The 18377-nt window shown below is 53.4% G+C and overlaps 7 protein-coding genes across 7 annotated transcripts; 4 read left to right on the top strand and 3 right to left on the bottom strand.

Annotated features, from left to right (window-relative positions):
- The first annotated feature begins 722 nt into the window (after positions 1-722).
- On the top strand, positions 723-2496 carry M406DRAFT_84078 (family 31 glycosyltransferase). Its single transcript, XM_040926045.1, has 2 exons — positions 723-1960; positions 2058-2496. The coding sequence occupies exons 1-2, from the start codon at positions 791-793 to the stop codon at positions 2442-2444; spliced, it is 1557 nt and encodes a 518-aa protein (XP_040774145.1). The 5' UTR covers positions 723-790; the 3' UTR covers positions 2445-2496.
- A 60-nt stretch (positions 2497-2556) lies between these two features.
- Positions 2557-3460, bottom strand: M406DRAFT_73810 (uncharacterized protein; the record flags this gene model as incomplete). Its single annotated transcript, XM_040925658.1, has 3 exons — positions 2557-2579; positions 2886-3248; positions 3340-3460. 3 exons carry the CDS (start codon positions 3458-3460, stop codon positions 2557-2559), a joined length of 507 nt encoding a protein of 168 aa, XP_040774144.1.
- A 1176-nt stretch (positions 3461-4636) lies between these two features.
- Positions 4637-6155, bottom strand: M406DRAFT_64313 (uncharacterized protein; the record flags this gene model as incomplete). The annotated part of the gene is made up of 3 exons (XM_040924877.1): positions 4637-4798; positions 4902-5977; positions 6065-6155. 3 exons carry the CDS (start codon positions 6153-6155, stop codon positions 4637-4639), a joined length of 1329 nt encoding a protein of 442 aa, XP_040774143.1.
- Positions 6156-6650: 495 nt separating this feature from the next.
- Positions 6651-7509, top strand: M406DRAFT_64312 (uncharacterized protein; the record flags this gene model as incomplete). The annotated part of the gene is made up of 3 exons (XM_040924876.1): positions 6651-6905; positions 6975-7454; positions 7489-7509. 3 exons carry the CDS (start codon positions 6651-6653, stop codon positions 7507-7509), a joined length of 756 nt encoding a protein of 251 aa, XP_040774142.1.
- Positions 7510-8406: 897 nt separating this feature from the next.
- On the bottom strand, positions 8407-11485 carry M406DRAFT_340821 (alpha/beta-hydrolase; the record flags this gene model as incomplete). The annotated part of the gene is made up of 4 exons (XM_040921590.1): positions 8407-8467; positions 9919-10316; positions 10388-11019; positions 11053-11485. 4 exons carry the CDS (start codon positions 11483-11485, stop codon positions 8407-8409), a joined length of 1524 nt encoding a protein of 507 aa, XP_040774141.1.
- Positions 11486-13098: 1613 nt separating this feature from the next.
- Positions 13099-14846, top strand: M406DRAFT_347025 (uncharacterized protein). Its single transcript, XM_040922248.1, has 3 exons — positions 13099-13283; positions 13376-13814; positions 13931-14846. Exons 1-3 carry the CDS (start codon positions 13228-13230, stop codon positions 14780-14782), a joined length of 1347 nt encoding a protein of 448 aa, XP_040774140.1. The 5' UTR covers positions 13099-13227; the 3' UTR covers positions 14783-14846.
- Positions 14847-16174: 1328 nt separating this feature from the next.
- Positions 16175-18091, top strand: M406DRAFT_292805 (uncharacterized protein; the record flags this gene model as incomplete). The annotated part of the gene is made up of 1 exon (XM_040919054.1): positions 16175-18091. One exon carries the CDS (start codon positions 16175-16177, stop codon positions 18029-18031), a length of 1857 nt encoding a protein of 618 aa, XP_040774139.1. The 3' UTR covers positions 18032-18091.
- Between the last annotated feature and the right edge of the window lie 286 nt (positions 18092-18377).

Here is an 18377-nt window from a genome sequence, read left to right as displayed (position 1 = left end):
ACTAGAACATGAAAAATCTGACCCGAGGCTCACTACGTGAACGCAGTGCTCACAATCTCTCCTTGCACAGCTCCAATCTCGGACTTCACCCGTACGTTGAATCCTTCAGAACACCATAGCAAATGGCACCGATAGCTCGCCCCACCCAGCGAGCACGTCGGCCCCCCACGCTGACATCGGGGACAGCGTCAAGCCCGCTACCAGGGATCGTTTTGTTATGCAAGCCTAGTACAACGTTGTAGCCAAGGTTTCGCCCCTCCTGGCGCTTGACTAGCAGCACTGTCCCAAGAGATTAGTGCGGCTCAGTCCCTAGAAGTGCCAGGCAGATGAGCTCCAAAAGGGCAAAGTATCATGACTATTGTGGAAGAAAAGGGGGGCGTTAATAAGCTCATGGGTCATTCCGAGATGGCGGTTGGTCAAGTGGACCTCATTAGCCTTTTAAGCTTACCATGCACGCCCTGCTATACGGGCTGACAGTTGCTGCAGTCATCCTATAAATGCATTGCAAATATTTCACTAAGTTTGCTCGACTCATCGGAGCAATTCGTGTTCCTTTGCACAGCCATCGAGCGCCTAGAAAAGGCCCACGGAGTTTTATTGCGTGCCTAGCATGCCAAGGAATTTGGCCCAGGAAGGATTTTCATGTTCCATCAAACTAAGAGAGCATCAACCAGATGAAAACCCTAGCCGTTATGGCCCCCTTTTTAAGGGTGCTTCTGAATAAAATGTAAACCATGCTCGGAGCAAACGACAGCCGGCAGCAGCAATCCTCTCCAAAGTTATTGTCTGTATGGGCTTCATCATGAGTATCATATACAGAAATAACCGGCTGGTGCCAGCCATCATTATCACAGCCTGTTTATGGTTGTTTATTCTCTTTCTAGATCCCGTCAACATCAGGTTTCATGAGCGCGAGACTGAGGAGGCGACAAGGGTGGTCCAGATTATACACGATGCGCCACAGAAAGATGTAGCGAGTTTGTCGGCAGAAATACCACCACCACCACCAGCAGCAGAAGATGGTGGTGAAACGCACGTCTCTACATCTTCGAACTCAATTGCTGAGGACGATGACGAGGATGAACAAGACAGCTCTTCTTGGACGCCGCCAAAACAACCCATTGACGGACAGCTCTCACCTGAAGACGTTCTCCTCATCGTCAAGACCGGCGGCACGTCCATGTGGAAGCGCCTCCTGATCCACCTGACGACCACACTCGCCCCAGAACGCATCCCGCTCAAAAACACCGTCATCTACTCCGACAGCCCAGACACTATCGGCGCCTACCAGGTCATCGACATCCTCGCCAACACGTCAAGCACCACTCTCAGCTCGTCCGCGTTTGAGGTCTACCACTCCCAGCGCGAGTACGGCGCCAACAACGTCTACGTAGAGGCCGCGGGTGTCGATGGCGACGACTGGGGCCCGCAGGGCGGCTGGGTCATCGACAAGTACAAATTCGTGCCGCTTGTCCAGCACGCAGGCGAGAACTGGCCCGACGCCAAGTGGTACATTTACACAGAGGACGACACGTACATGTTCCTGCCCAACTTGCTGGGCTATCTCTCGCAGTTCGACCACACCAAGGCGCATTGGCTGGGAAGCTACGCCGCCAAGTCGGACGTGGTCTTCGCCCAGGGCGGGGCCGGCTTCGCTCTCAGCAGAGGCGCGTGGGAGAAGAGCTTCGGACGGAACCCGAGCATCTCTAGAGAGTATGAACAGTACACGGCGGATCACTGTTGTGGCGACCAGGTGCTGGGCCACGCACTGAACCGGTACGGCGTGCACCTTGGTGAGAACGGCGGCGACGAGACGTTTCGGTACGGCTTCAACCCCTTGGTGCACTGGACTTTCTCATTTGAGAAATGGAGCTGGTGTTTGCCTGTCTACTCATGGCACAAGGTGCATGCGAGGGACGTGGCCAGATATTACGAGCTCGAGCAGGCCTGGGACTTTACTGTAAGTTGCATCCTTGGTCAAAGAGAGATGTATTTTTTTAGTTTTTTTTTCCCCACAAAACGGCTCATAAAATCATGCTAACTCGTCTTAATAACAGAAACCATTGACTCATGGGGATTTCTTTATGCACATGATCGCGCCCGACCTGGAGAGGAGAAGGGAATGGTGGGACAACATGTCAAGCAAGTTCAGCGTCACCTCGGCGAACAAGGACGACCCGCCCATGCCTGAGTCAGTGAAGGATGTCAAGACCTGGAAGGCTGCCTGGAATGACGTCGATTCGTGTGAGGCTGCTTGTCAAGCGTGGGACGAATGCACTCAGTGGAGTTTTGTGGAGGATCTCTGCAAAATGGACGACAAGGCTGTGATGGGCAAGGGATACGCACCCGAGATGTCCCAGAGGAAGACTGCACTCATGACCACGAGCGGATGGGTAAAAGAAAGGATTGCCCAATGGAGCTCTCACTGCACCACAAGCGTATAATAATTAAATTAGAAGATAGAATTGAATCAACTTTACACCAATGTCACCAACGATGACAAACTCCATTTACCAAACATCTCAAAGTTAAATCATAAAAGGCAAAAGTTGATTTTCATTCATAATCTTCTGGAAAGCCTGCACACATTTCATGATATGATAGATAGTGTTACCACCGCAAGCCTGAGTGCTAATAGTAAGTATTATACATGACCACGCTTTCCTCTTCTTACATGCATCATGATCTGATGTGTGATAATGGTCTGATGATTCCTCCTTTTCGGCACCATGATGTTAAGTTCAGACCAGGATAATGTTGTGTAGAGCTGTTCATTACCTCGGGGAGGATCTTGGATTTATTGATAGGGATTGTCATATGCGGGCGATGCATCACCTCCGCCTCGGGTCCCGCGCGAGCATTCCATTTGTTGCTCCCACACTCACCCTTGCCCTCTGGATCGCGACCAAACGAAGTATTGTCGCTAAAGTCCACCCAGCCTCCGCTGGCAGCGCCACACTGCGCATCCACCTTGGCGTTCATCTGGTCTGCTTTGTACTTGAATTCGCTGCTGCAGTCACCCAGCGTAATCTTGCCGTTCTCGGCCGTGTCACAGATCCAGTACTTGACGTTAGCACCGCTGGCCTCTTCGTGGTCGCCGCTGGTCGCACCATCGCCCCATTCACCCTTCCATGTGTCCCCCTGGCCTATAGTCGTCGACGGTCTCGATGCCGCACACCAGTCGAGCATGTTGGCCTCGGCCGTGTCTAGGTCGCCCTTGCTAATGGAGCTCGAGCTGTAGGATACGGCTAAGCAGTGGCAACGGTTATTAGCATTGTGCCCTCCAAAATATTCTTTAAGGAAAAAAAAAAATTAAAATGCCGGGATGTAAAAACCCACTAGATACTATAGGGTCATCCCGACGATGAAATTCTGGATTGCGTCTGGCAGCAAGAGGAGTGAAAGCCACTGCGTAACTGATAGCTGAGAGAAGGGTGAGAGTGGCTGTAGGGGAGGGCATGGTCATTGATTTGAATTGATCTGTTCTGCCAAATCAGAAAAGAAACGCCTTGTCCGAATACGACCAATTCTTTTCTTGAAGGAAATTAACAAGTGTGGTGATTTGAAAAGTGACAATGAAGATGTTCTTGTTTGATATTTATCCAAATTTCTCTGCAGACAGCTGCTGGAGGCAGAAAAGTTCAAAAGAAGCGAAAGCCATGGAAGTGGTGGAAGAACAAAGAGCCAGGGACCTGCTCAATTCGCGAGACCCAAGACTTTATAATGCTCATCATTCAGTCAATACAGCAAGTACTTTTTGTTCATGATGAGTGGTTCAAAGGCTACCACAGAAGGCGACCACTGGGCCGAAATGATGTCGTTGGTGCGCTGGTATGAGCAACTTGATTCTCTTCAAAGGAGGTCACTTCAAAAACGATCAACACAAGAGTCTACCAACAGACACAGTTAATGTCCAGACTGAATACTGACTTACATTCGCTGAGCCCTCTCCCACCATTATCTGCAACATTAGTCAGCCCAACATGATAGGAAGCAGCACAGTTGATAAGCACAACGTTGTAAGAAATGGTTTCGGATCTGGCCAACCTGCTCAGCCCCCAGCGAGACAGCCAACAGGCAACTGATGTCTCATTCATAGCACAGCATTGGGGTAGAACAGGGTGCTGAAAGCGCTGCGATAATATGAGCATTGTCCAGCATTGCTTCAATGCTTCCAGTCAAGGTGAGGTACCCAAGTATCTTGAGAATCAAGCAAGCTAGAACACTCGATGGCCATTGTTCAACCAACATGCTAGAAATATGGAGAAGAAAAGGTGCAGTGTGTTCATTGCCCAGGAGCATCTTCCCTGTGTATGGATGCTCATCCCACATGCGATAACCTACCCTGCCCAGCCCTGTTTCCTGTTATGATATGATGCATGATGATACACTGTCTCTTTTCTTTTTCTATTTGTTTTTTTCTCTTACCGTCCTTCATCCCATATGCATACGTGACAGCCTCTGTACGCCGCCGCCTGGCTTTGTGTGCCACATGCAGGCCATAATCGCATGCGCTATTATGCTATAATACAATAATAGGTGATGACTCGTGTTCCGCAAAGTGTCCACTGGCGTCTCGTCGTCTTGCTGACAGCCGCCGGTTGAGAAAAACGTCTCGTCTCGTCGATGGACCTCTTTACTTCTTCCTCCTGATGGTCTTGACGGCCATCTCCACCAAGCCGTCCTTCGCCTCGCTGTCAGGGAAGCCACTGATACACTCAATCGCTTTTTGTGCATAGTCTTCGGCCAGGGCGCGAGTCTCCTCAATGCCTTCCGTCTCAAGGACAAGTTCACGAGCCTAGCCAAGTCACATCAGGTCAGCTCAGTTTTACTTTCTCAAAAAGGAGAATAAAATTTGCGTCCTCTGCCAACATCAAGGACAGTCGGAACAGTCAACTCACCCTTCTCACGTCACCCTCTCCGGCAAACTTCCTCCCCACCAGCTCGCCCAGCTCCGGCCTATCTCTCCACGCGAACAGCAGCGGCGCCGTAGCCAGTCCCAACTCCAGATCCGCGCCCGCCGGCTTTCCCAGCTCGCGCTCGGAGCGCGTGTAGTCCAACATGTCGTCCACAAGCTGGAACGCCAGGCCCAGGTTCTTACCGTACCCGTAGGCGGCCTCGACGGTCTCGGCGCTCGCGCCGCCCAGTAGCGCGGCAGCACGACAGCTCTTGGAGATGAGACTGGCGGTCTTCAGGTAGGTCTTGTTCAGGTAGTAGCCCAGCGCGTCCTCGCTCCAGACCGGGCGGGTCTCGTCGGCGGCCGTGTTCTTGAGCTGCATGAACTCGCCCTCGACCAGGTTGGCGATGACGGTGGCCAGCAGCTCGACGACCTCTGCATTGCGCAGGCGCGCGAGGGCGACGGAGGCGCGGCCCAGCAGAAAGTCGCCCGCCAGCACGGCCATCTTGTTGCCAAACTCGAGGTTGGCAGAGGGGGACCCGCGGCGGGAAACGGAGTGGTCGATGACATCGTCATGGAGGAGGGAGGCGGTGTGAATCAGCTCTGTGATCTCAGCGAGACGGCGCTGGGAGGGGAGGATGTCGGTCTCTACAGAGGGCGTGTCGGCTTCGGGGGTGAGAGGCGTAGGGACGGAGGTTGGGTTGGCGATGGAGGGGTTGAAGTCGCGGAGGATGGAGAGTGGGGTCATGGACGTGTCGACCGGTATTGACTGTATGGGCGAGGGTTCGCGCTGATTCTGTGGCAGTTCCGGCGCCTTTGGGCATAGATGTGTAGCTCGCGACATGAGCAGCACAATCAGTGGTCGCATGTGCTTCCCCTCTGCTTCTGTATAGTACTTTGCGACGCGATCCAGCGAGGGGTGTCCCGAACCGAGGAGCTTCCGTATGTTGCCTGTGAGGAACTTCATCTCCTTAGCGACGGCACGGAGGGGGTCGACCGTCATGAGGTCACTGTTTAGCTTGGAGGTGCGTGAAGATATCGCGTTGGACACGACATTTTTGGCCACGGCGACTGCTGCGCCTAGGGCTGAAGATTGCCGAGGGGTTCCGTGATAGCCAGCGCGTGGCTGCCATCGTATCCTCACGTCAAGAGCCTCCCGCCATAGACATTGTGAGCAGACTAAAGAGCGTAATCTTGACGTTGTGGTGGTGCGCGCTGCCCGGATGACCGGAGCGCCCGGCCGCAGCTGGAGGTGCATTTTCTGGATGGCCCTTCTCTTCCGTGGCCCAATTGAGTCCCTGTACTATTCTCTATGAATTCGTATGCATGAGGCGAGCGAGCATACCGGCCGTCAACGAGGTGGGTTATGCAGGGAGGGATTTATGGAGGTGGTGTATTTAGGCCGGGGATTGAGTCTGAATTATGGGTTCATGATGCTCTCTAATCTTTTTTTCTCTTTGCTGTAGCTTAGCTGCAGCGTAGCTTGCGCTAGAAACTTTTCTGGTGTACGGCGATCCTCGGCATGACAGGGGGTGAAGGGGGGTCGGACCTTCCCGGGTCGCATCCCTGCATCTGCAGCTGCCGTCAGCTGGCTGACGCTATCACTGTTCCGCTGGCAGCTGTCCATACGAAAGATCTATTGGCGAGCTGACTGCGACACGTCCTCTTCTTGATTACTCCGACGTCCAATATTTCTGATGTCACGTTCTGGACGGCACAGGACGATGCGCTCATACACGCGACGACAGCCACCATGGTGCTCCTCACAATGACACCCTCCATTGTGGAGGCGATACGGAAGAGGGACGGTGGAACACCTCAAAACAAGCCAGCCGTCGAGGGCGACGGGCCACCGCTTGATGAACCAGCAGCTGGCAAGCCCATCTCTCATGGACAGATTGTCGAGCTGTGGAAGGATCTGAGGGATGCCGATGGGCTCAGGTTCAGCCTCGAGCTTCTTCTACGGGGCTCGAGGGTGTATAACCCACCACCGCCTCCCAAGCCAGAACCGGTCAGTCCCTTCTGTCCCTTCTGCCACTTGTCTTCGTATCGTCGTCCAGCTGACCTTGTTCCATAACAGACTCCCGAGTACAAAGCCCTTATGGCCCGCCTCCGCCGCGAAGAAGAAGAGCGCAAATACCAGCGCATGGTCAATAACCCCTACACGGGCATGCCCTCGTTCAACCCCAATCCGTCCTACACCTCTTCCCTCGCCCAGTCCTTCGCCGAGGTCAACCGGCCCCTGAACAAAGCCGACGAGGGCGATGACGACGTTACCTTCAACGAGGTCCACCGACAGGTTGTGCTGGTGATCAACTTCCTGGTGACCATCTTTGGCTGCGCCGCGACGCTGTGGGTCCTGGGACGTTGGTGGAGTACGCCGGCCAGACTATTTCTGACCCTAGGCGGGAGTATTGTTGTGGCGATCGCGGAGGTTGGTGTATATTATGGATATATATGGCATCTAGGCGAGGCCAAGAAGAAGGAGGGGAAGGTGAAGGAAGTGAAAGAAGTGTTGGAGACTTGGGTGGTCGGAAAGGAGGAAGAACCCAAAGATGTCGGGCTCAAGGCGGAAGGCGAGGCAGATCAAGATGCAGAGGGGGCCAAGGTGAGATTGCGCAAGGGGAGACGGCGTGAAGAGACTTGAGGCAGTTGTACGGACAATACGCGTCCTCTACAGCGAGACAAACTTCTACTGCGTGATCCCACTCTTTGCACCTAAATGCCATGAATGTAAACTTACAAGAAGGTCGATGCCTTCTGTGGAGCACCAAAAAGACACCTTGTGCATCGTGTATGAAAGCCAAGGAATCAATACTGATACATGCAGCACATTTACTATACGCGCTGGTGACAATCATTACCATAACACAACATCCCAACACTGCCGCTGATTTTGTGATGACGTAATCTTGCAGGTGAGCCCGGCTGTATGCGGGTGACTTCGGTTCAAACGCGCTTGGAATTGCGACGCGTCTCCCCCAGCTTTTTCTGCCGCGTCTGTTTACTCATTTACTTATCAGTTCCCATCCCACTTCTAGGGTTCAAGCCACTGTAACCACAGCACAAGTCAAAATTGCATGTATTAGTTACACTCTGACAAAGACGATTTCCAGAACTCTATACATAAGTCAGTACTCTTTGCAGCACGCCGTGTTTCTCGATCTCCACCCAAGCTTTTGGGCCATGCCTACAACCTCTCCATCGTCCGGACATACAAACACGTCAGTCTCAGCATGGAGCAGGCTCGTCGAAATCACACAGAATGCCGCCAAGAGACCGCGACACGATGAGAGCAGCATACGGAATCACTCAACCCCTGCTTCCGTATCAGCATCTCAACCACCGACTGCGGCCAGACCAGCTAAGATGCGGCGGTTGACAGAGCCTTCCTCTCGACTTTTCTCGACCCGATCGCCCTCAACATTCTCATCACGGTCAAGAGACTTCATACCACCAGCACAAACAACCATGAGACGCGAACATACACCATGCGATTTGGGACAACATCATGCACTACCAGCAGAACCTGCTGCCGCGGAGACAGAGTGCATAGAAGTTTGTCCCTGTCTCGAGGGCGATCCCCCTCTCCCGGGGGCGAAGTGTAGCTATCAGCGACCTTACGGACACAGAAAGATGCCCAAGGCCTCAGAGTCGTCGTCACCGGTGCATGGTGGCATACAAGGCTCCCAGTCTCCACACATACAGTTCCAAGATCAGGCGCAAGCCGAGCAGCCAGGCACCAACAACACGACAAGACCCAAAATAAGTGAGGGTCGAGCAGAGGAGCATAGTTCTGCCAAGCCTCGCGACCATTTCTCAGTGACCGCCATCGGATTGGGGCATCGCGAGGATAAGGGCGACGTGGTGGACAACAATCTAAGAGCGGCGGATGCTGGAGCGAAACACGATGGCAACGGAGATCGACAAGACGCAGACCTTGGGCGAGGGACCAGTGTTGATGCAAGGGTCAAGTCTACGATGGAGGACACATTCGACACAACGCATCCAACGAAAGTTGGTCTGCAAAAAAGCAGCCAAGATACACTCAACCGGACGATGAGCCTACAGTCATCAGTCTCAGGACCGCCAAACGAGGAAGAAGTGATCCGGCCCAGCCCACCCTCGTCTTCACAAGATCCGACGCCCTACCGCCGCCTACCCTCCGCAAGAGACGAGAACGCAGTGCTGTCCACACGCAGGGTCAAACGGCGCCTGACCCTTCATAGTAGCAGCCACGACGGGCTGGCCTCGCAGAAGAGACGCAAAGCATCACCCAGAACGAGATCGACGGTGCAGACAACACTGAACCTGGCTATCGGCGGTAGTGCAGGCATGAGAGAATGCAAGGTCTGTGATACAGTGTACAACCCATTTCACCCAGAGGATGTAAAGGTTCATGCAAAGATACACGCCGGGGTAGTGAGGAAGAGAACTGCCGCATAAGGAGAAGAGCGACAACGGGATGTCAGGTTTCGAACTTGAATAAGTGGGCAGAACTGGATGTGGGTTGGACTAGGGCTTGGAGATGTTGGTATACAGCATGGGACATGGCATATGGTCTCTTTATTAAGGTGCAAACAGTGATGAGTGGAACATGATTGAGTATGAGATGGCGTTACACAGATTGGAGATACCCTCTGGCGTTCGACAATGACATTGTTGGTTTTGTTCAATAAGAAATACATGAAATTCTTGTGGGAAAACCATGTCATGATGACTGGCGAAAATCACCTCTGGATGGGCTTAATTCATTTCGAAGGCTCAGAAAACCTTCCCCGACGGGCATCTACCGTCTTAGACAGATGCGTATAATGGGTGATGATGCACAGTCACGCGAGCAGAAATGTGATCATGATTTGGTTCAATCTCGTCATAACATGAATAAATCAATACGAGGCTTCTCCCCTGATTACAACGGCGGCTTAGGCACAGAACCATCACACAACGCCTCTCGAGACGCAATGCTCCAGTCCTGCGCAGCAACCCCATCCTTCCCAAAGGCCCTCACTTCATCAGACCCCAGCGCCGCATACTCGTTCCACGCCTGCGCCTCCAGCCCAGCAACCCCCTCCCGCGCAAAGGCCACATAGGCGTCCTGGAACGCCTCGCTGGTCGCATACTCCTGCGGCGTGCTCGGCCCGCGGAAGTCTGGGTGCGTGCCCATGAGCATGGGCAGCTCGGAGGAGTGGTAGGCGCCCATCCAGGGCCGCGGGGAGATGTTGGTCCAGTTGCCAAAGTAGACGTAGCGGAAGGTCGGGGTCAGATCCGGGGTCTGCTGGCGCAGCCGAATGGACTCGGTGGCCGGGCAGAAGAAGATGGCGAGCTTCTCCTCGAGGGCGACGGTGCGGTTGGGGCCGGCTGGGTTGTAGGGTGCGAAGGCGACGCCGTCTTGGGCGTTGGTGCCGATTATGGCGGGCTGGAGAGACACTGCCGCGTCAGAAAGCCAGAGACATAAGAGAGAGAGAAGGGCTATCAAGAGGAACTCACGATCTGGGCCTGTAAACCCGCCTCAGCACGCTCTGTATAATTAGCAAAGACGATCTTGTCGTCGACCACAGGCACAAATGAGATGGACGGCGACGCTCCGCTCTCGTCATAGGCCGCAACAAAGTCCTCGAGGGTGGCAGCGTCGACACCTCGCATGCACGCCAGCTGCTGGCCGTAGTCGCCCGTCAGGTTTGCACATCCAACGTGCTCTGCCACAAACGAGAAGTTGGCGTGTGTCTGGTCCTCCGTGGCGATCGGGCTGAGGGCGGTGCCCGAGTCCATGATGAGCCCCTTGACGACGGCGTCCGAGTGGTACGCAAAGTTGTAATAGTCTACCGAGATGGACCCGGCGGACTGGCCCCAGATGACCATGCGCTCTGGATCACCTCCAAAGGCGGCGATGTTGGCCCTGCACCACTCGACGGCGGCGCGCTGGTCCAGCAGCCCGAGGTTCTGCTGGTCGAGGCCGCCGGCGTTGGGGAAGCCAAAGATGTTGACGCGGTAATTGAAGCTGACGACGATGTGGTCTGGCGTCCTGTTCACCCACTGCGCCGGAATCTGGTATGGCACGTCCTGTCCACCCGTTGAGAACCCGCCGCCATAGAAAAAGATGAGCACAGGCACCGGTTGGTCTGAACGAGTAGACGAGGCGTTGCTGCTGCTGCTGCTGCTGCTGCTGGGCGCCCACACGCTGAGGGTGAGGCAGTCCTCGGTGATGGCGCCTGTCGTGTTGAGACCTTGCAGATTGAACTGCAGTACATCGCGCACATAGAGCGAGTCGCCCAGGTCGGTGAGGTACTGCATGCAGCTGGGCGGGAGCGAAGTAGCCTCCACATCGACGTCGGGCTGGCTGAGGAGTTCTGGGGCTGTCCAGCGACGGTCACCCACCGGCGGCACAGCATAGGGGATGCCGAGGTACTGGTTGACGTTGGGCAAAGAGGGGTCGATTTTGCCGTGGATCCTGCCTGAGGTCGTCGACACCGTGGGCGGCGAGGGGCCACAGCCGGCGTGGTTCTGCTGTGGAAGTGCAGCAACGACGCCTGCCACCAAGAGGAGGGACCACAAGGAGGACAAGGAGTACTTGGTCAGCATTGTCATTATGATCGTGATGATTATGACTACATCACCTGCGGAGTGCAATATGGTATTTGAAGCTCACCCTCCGACCTGGTGAGTATGATTTAATAGACTCAAGACGTGCAAGCCAGCTTAGCTACCCTATCTTATAATTATTCACCCGCAAGATCTTGGAAGCGGGCGTACTAAAGGAAAGGAGCTTTTACTGCACCCCGACAACGGAGCAATGGTGCCTATAGCAGCGGTTAAAGTCTCGATCTGCACCCGCACGATGGTTCAACCTCTACCCCTGAAGCGAACAGGCAAAGTCGATAGTGACTTGGTGTACCCCAAGATCCATCGTATGTACCATGATCTCGTGATGAGCCTTCTCCGCAGCATGGCTCCACATACTTGCAGAAGTTTAATGGCTCCAGAGGGGAAGATCTACAGGAGAGCATACTAAGTAGTAATTAGTTTGTGGGTGCAAATGAATTGAATTCTCCCGGTTCAGTCACTTAAGTTCTACCGATATAATACTCCTGGTCCGCAAGCCATCTTCTCGCTCAAGAGTGCAATTTTCACGATAATTGATCTTTGACGAGTCGACCAGTTCTGTTTCAATTAGTCATTAACAATTTTGAAAGTGATATGAGATATGGTTCTAATTAAAGTTGATTTGAATCTTGATTTATAGTCGCACTGATAAATGCGAACAATTGTCTCTTCTCAAGCAACTGGATATCATATGAATTCGACACGCAATAACTCGTGGCTAATGAAAAAGGCGGGCATTGTTTCCTTGTCTGTATGCATGTTTGTGAGCGTATACCTAAGTACTTACTTGTATGTCCGGTACTGCAAGATAAATCAATTGATGGTAGGTAACCTTGACTAAATCATGAACCTGAGCCCCAATCGCTGATCTTCACTTTACACAATACATCAAATTTACCATTCCATCAACTCCTAAGAAGAAGAGAAAAGATGTGCCGGGCTTGGTTCTGTAGTCCAACGTCCGAGTTTCCTCGGCTCATTCCGAGCAGCTTGTTGTGGTCGGGAGTCGGATGCGCCGCTGTGCCGGTGTGCCGGTGTGCCGGCGTGCCGCTGTGCCGGGACACCCACTCATTCCGCGCCCTCCCCGCGCCCTCTATCGCCCCCACGTCGCGTCGCAGGGCTCTTCTTGGGTGCAATGCCTCAACGATTGGGCGACACGAAAGCACGTAGCATGTACGAGACTTGAAATATTACGCTCTAATCCCTGGATCTCGAGTTTCAGTGACTAAGAATTTGGTCTTGATGCCTGGATCAATAAACAAGTATTAAAGCGGCACAAGCCAACAGAAACAGACAGCTCTCAAGCCATCCAGGCAGATGACGTCGGGCCTGATGTCATGTATACGCTCATAGGCCCCTCCAATTCCACAAGGTACGACACACTCTGTCAGGAACAGGGACGGACTGCGGTACAGTACGCCAGCGCAACTAACTCCACAATGCCATCGTCACTCACTTTTCACACACTCTATCTTACTCAGGCCAGGCTAGATCAAGCTCCCCTTGCTGATCAATTTTGGGTAGATCTATTTAAGGGACCTGTCCAAGGTCTTGGCGTAGAAGTCTAGAACCATTCTTGATCAATATCCCACCATCTTCTCTCATCTACCACACCTTCACCTCCATCCCCATCCTCAAGAGAATAGCATTGGAGACAGGAAAATAAAGCTGTCACACCACACAAAGCTCAAGACCCAGACCATTATTCATTCTTCCATACTGCCACCATGGTTCAGCAGCACGGAGACCACCATGACATCCCAGCCGAGCACAAGGTTCACAAGTAAGCAATAACGTACCTCTGCCCCCTCCTCCTCTCACTTCATAACATATGTAACGTCTTATATGTCTCATTACTAACCATGGTCCCTTCAGGCCCGGTGCTTGGCTCCCGACCGACACGCGTATCCACAAGGCATGGCTGAAGAAGCAGGTCGACCATGTGGACAACAACCCCAAGACACTCATCCCGGTGCTGCAGGAGTTCAAGGACTTCATCGAAACCAACCCCAGGATCAGGATGCTTTTCACCCAGATGTGGGAGGAGGTTCCCAACAAGGAGCCCTACAACAAGGACCCAACTGGCCATAAGCAGATCCGTGACTACGGTCACATGCTTGCTGTGCTCAACCATATCTTCTCTCGAGCCCCCGAGTGGACTGACGCTGCTGAGCATGTCGGTATGGTGGGTGTGCCCATGTGTGCCGTCTTTGACTATCCCATGGCCACACCCAGTGGCCACGCTGCCTTCCTGGATCCAGATGTGAACAGGATGCTGAAGAAGGTCCTGAACGAGTGGGGCAGGTTTCTGCAGGTAAGTGTTTTGGACAGGACCCTTTCTCTTTCTTCTTCTTTTTACTAGTGCCCTTTTTTCTTCTTTTCTTCAAGTGCTTCAAATAAATTCTAATTTGTTTCTCTCTTCACCATCAGACACCGGAGTCAGCCGAGGTCCTCAACGACAGCCACACAGGCTGGTTCGGCAAGACGGGTGTCCAGGACGTCATGGCCGTTGCCAACGCACCGCTGCAGACCAGCCACAAGTTCGAGGAGCACTACAAGTGCGACGCTACGAAGCCCAAGTACGGCTTCAAGTCGTGGGACGACTTCTTCACGCGCGAGCTGCAGGAGTCGGCCCGCCCCGTCGCCGACCCAGAGGACGACAATGTCATCGTCAGCGCCTGCGAGTCGCGCCCCTATGCCGTGCAGCGCGACGTCAAGTTCCGCGACACATTCTGGATCAAGGGCCAGCCCTATTCCATCGTCGACATGCTCAACGCCGATCCCCTAGCCGAGCAGTTCCGCGGCGGCACCGCCTACCAGGCCTTCCTGTCGGCGCTGTCGTACCACAGGTGGCACGCCCCCGTCAGCGGCACCGTCAAGAAGGCCTTCCTTGTCGACGGAACCTACTTTAGCGAGCCGCTGTACGACGCCGGCGACCTCAACAGCGCGTCAGAGCAGGAGGAGATCAAGCAGGGTATCTCGGCTGCCCAGGGCTACCTCTCGTGTCTGGCCGCCCGCGCCGTCATCTTCATCGAGGCCGATAACCCTGCCATCGGCCTGATGGCCTTTATCGGCATTGGTATGGACGAGGTGAGCACCTGTGAGATCACCGTCAAGGAGGGCCAGCACATCAAGAAGGGCGACCAGACCGGCATGTTCCACTTTGGTGGGTCTACCCATGTCCTGCTCTTCAGGAAGGGTGTCCAGGTGGATGGGTTCCCTGAGCCAGGGCAGACGAACAACGTGGCTGTCAGGAGCAAGGTGGCCGTCGTGCAGGGTTAGCTATGAATCATGAGTAATGAATCAAAATAGTACTTTTATAGCAATTATGACCTTTTCTTCTCTGGATATGTTCCCTAAGCTGTGTCCACTGTAGTCACTTCCTCTCTGAGAAGTCCCTTCTGATCGAACCGATGTCTGGACCTATATGGAGCATATCACCTGCCGCTGCCCAATAATCCTGTGGAAGTGACTTATGAGCTGAGGCAAAGATGAAGTTTGGTTTATCGTACACGTTCCGTATCGCAATTAATTACCGTCTTGATTATCACTCTCGATTGAGAACCTCAATCCACGACGCATGGGATGCAATCATTATTACGCACTTCAAAGCATGTTTCAAGTGAGAGCCCCCTCTCAAGACCGCTTCTCCCCACAATTGGGCAATCCATGAATGCTCGAATTTGTTCTACATTGTAAGCAATGTGCTCATATTGGATTTAAGATATAATACCTACTGTAAAGGGGACTTATGCAAAAAGTATCACTGTGCAAACAAAATGATAGCAGTTCGAGATCGGGGAGGGAGAGGGAGCGGCAGATTGATTCATAAACCACCACCTATTGGGACTTCTGCACCCTCTAGTAGCCGATCCTTCAAGTCTGAACCAAACATGGCCCCCACGGCGTAAACTTGATACTAGCCTAAGCTGACACTTTGAAACGCTGTCTCGGAAATAAGGCTGCAAGCTGAAAGCTCGGGTGTTTTGGCGAAATAACGTCGGCGCAGCGCTAGGCAAAAGCAGAGCGCTTTTATACGCCGTCTTTGCAGTAGATGTTATCGTGTTTTTACTCTCCCGCCTCTCGCCTCCCGCCCCCAAAGGGCATAGGCAGCTTATAATCACGAGCCCTTGGCCATCACTTTGGGCTGGTGCCATCCAGGTTTGTTCTTGACCTTTCCGTTCCATTGTGTCATCACTGCTCCTAATTTCTCACGCCGATCAAAGTATGGATAGATCACCAGCCACATCCAATGCGCCTTGGCCCAATCGACCCAATGGCATGGAAAGCCTAAGCCCTATGGATGCTTCTTCATCTCAACACCCTAGCTTGAGCTCGACGTCAGCTGTCTATTCCCCAGGGCCAACCTCGACATCTCAGCCTATCGTTATGCCTGCAAGCTCTGGTGTCGAAGGATCAAACGAAGACCAGACCAGCTCTTTGATATCGAAGACCAGCACATTTCAAGTCACGCCACAGCCACATCAACATATACAGCCAAGGCGATTAGCATCAAAATGGACGCTATGGTCATGGGTGGGGGAACTGTGCAGTGCTCTCTTGCTCCTTGTTGCAGTAGCTGCCATACCGGCGACTCTGTATCCGCACGAGGGTCAGCCGCTACCTCGATGGCCTTTCTCCATCACGATCAACGCCCTGTTATCTGTGTACTCGATGGTCCTCAAGACATGCATAGCGCTTCTGGTCACATCATGCATCAGCCAGCTTCAGTGGAGCTGGTATCTCGAGACACGACCACTTCGAGATCTTGTTGCATTCCATGACGCGGCGACTGGGGCCATAGGGTGCGTCTCGTGGCTGTGGAATTACCACCTGCGGCAGCCCTTGGCTGCGCTCGGAGCTATAATCACAATCATTGCTATAGCTATTGACCCATTCATTCAACAACTCGTCCAATCAATTGACTGCAGTCAAATTCTCTCCGGCTATACTCCAGCCTCCGTACCGCGCACAAACTTCATGGGGTATAAGGACTGGACCGAAAGCCTCGAGGAGTCTATTTTGGATGGTCTCTATGCGATGCAGAACCTGACGGATTTCAACTGCCCGACGGGCAACTGCACGTTCAGCGAGACCTACAGCAGCCTCTCGTTCTGCAGCCAGTGTGTGGACAGGTCGGCTGAGGCGACAATTGATGAACAATGCTTCATTAGTCAGTGGGATGGCGGGAGAAATGCCACGCGTGAGGCTGTTCCGTGCAACGTGGACAGTCCCAGCGCGGTCACACAGACATGGAATCTCACCACTAGCCTGCCGCCATCAGAACTCAACTTCTACTTTGAGGACGGGCCATTCCAGAATATCTCAGGAAATCCTCTCTCGGAACCACACGTCTTCTCTCTCCAGCAGTTGGACATCCTGTCAGCGCTCTATCAGGGTCAGGCTTTCGGGGCCGTTCTGGGCTACTCGGACTCAGCTATTTTCAGAACAGACCCGACATGGACGGTGAGCCCCTTGTCCGGCTGCGATAACCCTACCTCGAATGATACCTGGCGCTGCAGAGGTTATGGTATTGCGGAGTGTACGTTGCATCCCTGCGTGCGGACTTTCTCGTGCTCCATCGAGGGGGGTCGGGTCAACGAGATCACTGTCGACCACTCGAGCAGAGATCAGGTTTGGGGGGCTCAGGATCCAGTACTTCCCTCACTCTACGGTCTGCTTGATATGCAGTGCATCACTGACGACGACCGAGGTAATCTTGCAGAAGCTGGATATGATCTTGTTGAAGAAGCTTCGGGCCGCTGGCTCCCCTATAACATTACCTTTGACCCGACCACCACCCCTGTGAACGCATCGTCCCCGTTCCCGCAGTCGCTCCTGGGACGGGGTTGCCTCTATCTTATAGATGAATCCTTCCTTATACCCCTCTGGGATGAATACATTTCCCCGCTTCTCGTCGGCACCGTAACTCGCGAGATTATCGCAGAAGTGACCGCGACCAACAACTCGTTGCCATACTCGTATCAGTATGACTTCAACGGGACACAGCAGCTGCTCAACCTATACGACGCGGGCAATGTCTCGATGGACTCGATCAGCGCCACATTCGACAATCTTGCGCAGGCACTGACGCTTTGGGTGCGGGAGAATGGCGCGGCCAACTACAGCCGGCGTGCAGAAGGCGATGTGCTCCACTACGCCGTCTGTGTGCGGGTGAAGTGGGCGTGGGTGGCACTGCCGGCGGCCCTGGCTGGGCTCACGCTTGTTCTCTTCATCCTGACCGTCCTCACCACGGCGGGGCGGGCAGTGCCCCTATGGAAAATGTTTCCTCTCGCCGTGCTGTTCTCTGGGCCGGCTGGGAGGGACTGGGTGAGCGAGAACAGGCTGATGAGGAGGGGCACTGCTGATACGAACACGGGCGAGGCGACTCGTCTTCCTGATGATACTGATCATGATTACGACGAGACGGTTCAGGGAATGCTGCGAATTTCTGATAGGATTTCTGTGAAACTACTGCAGAAACAGGACGGTCGTTATCAGCTCCGCCAAGTGGAACCTCCGTCGAAGTGAGCAGTAACCAGCAAGAGATGATAGATGAAATGAAGGAGGAATTTAGTTTTTCGTGATTCTATCAGATGCGCCCAAGGAGGTGAGCCGAAACAAAGGATCTAAGGAGCTTAATCGTAGCATAGACAGTGCTGAAAGAAACTCTGAAGAGCAAAAGGAAGAGCGTCCGTTTATGTGGCCATTTGCGCCTGTAGGTGGTATGGCAAACAAACATGAGGGTTAGGGGCAGCTTGACCTACTTCACCTTTCGATAGAAAGGCACACTCAAGGGCTCCCTGCCAGAGATTTGCCTCGAAAAAAGTTCGATCGAATATGTACTATGTAGCTGCTCCATTGATTGCAGTGATCA

Source organism: Cryphonectria parasitica (genome assembly GCF_011745365.1).
Source record: "Cryphonectria parasitica EP155 unplaced genomic scaffold M406scaffold_6, whole genome shotgun sequence".
In the NCBI taxonomy this organism is placed as follows: domain Eukaryota; kingdom Fungi; phylum Ascomycota; class Sordariomycetes; order Diaporthales; family Cryphonectriaceae; genus Cryphonectria; species Cryphonectria parasitica.
This window is presented reverse-complemented; position numbering and strand designations above follow the sequence as displayed.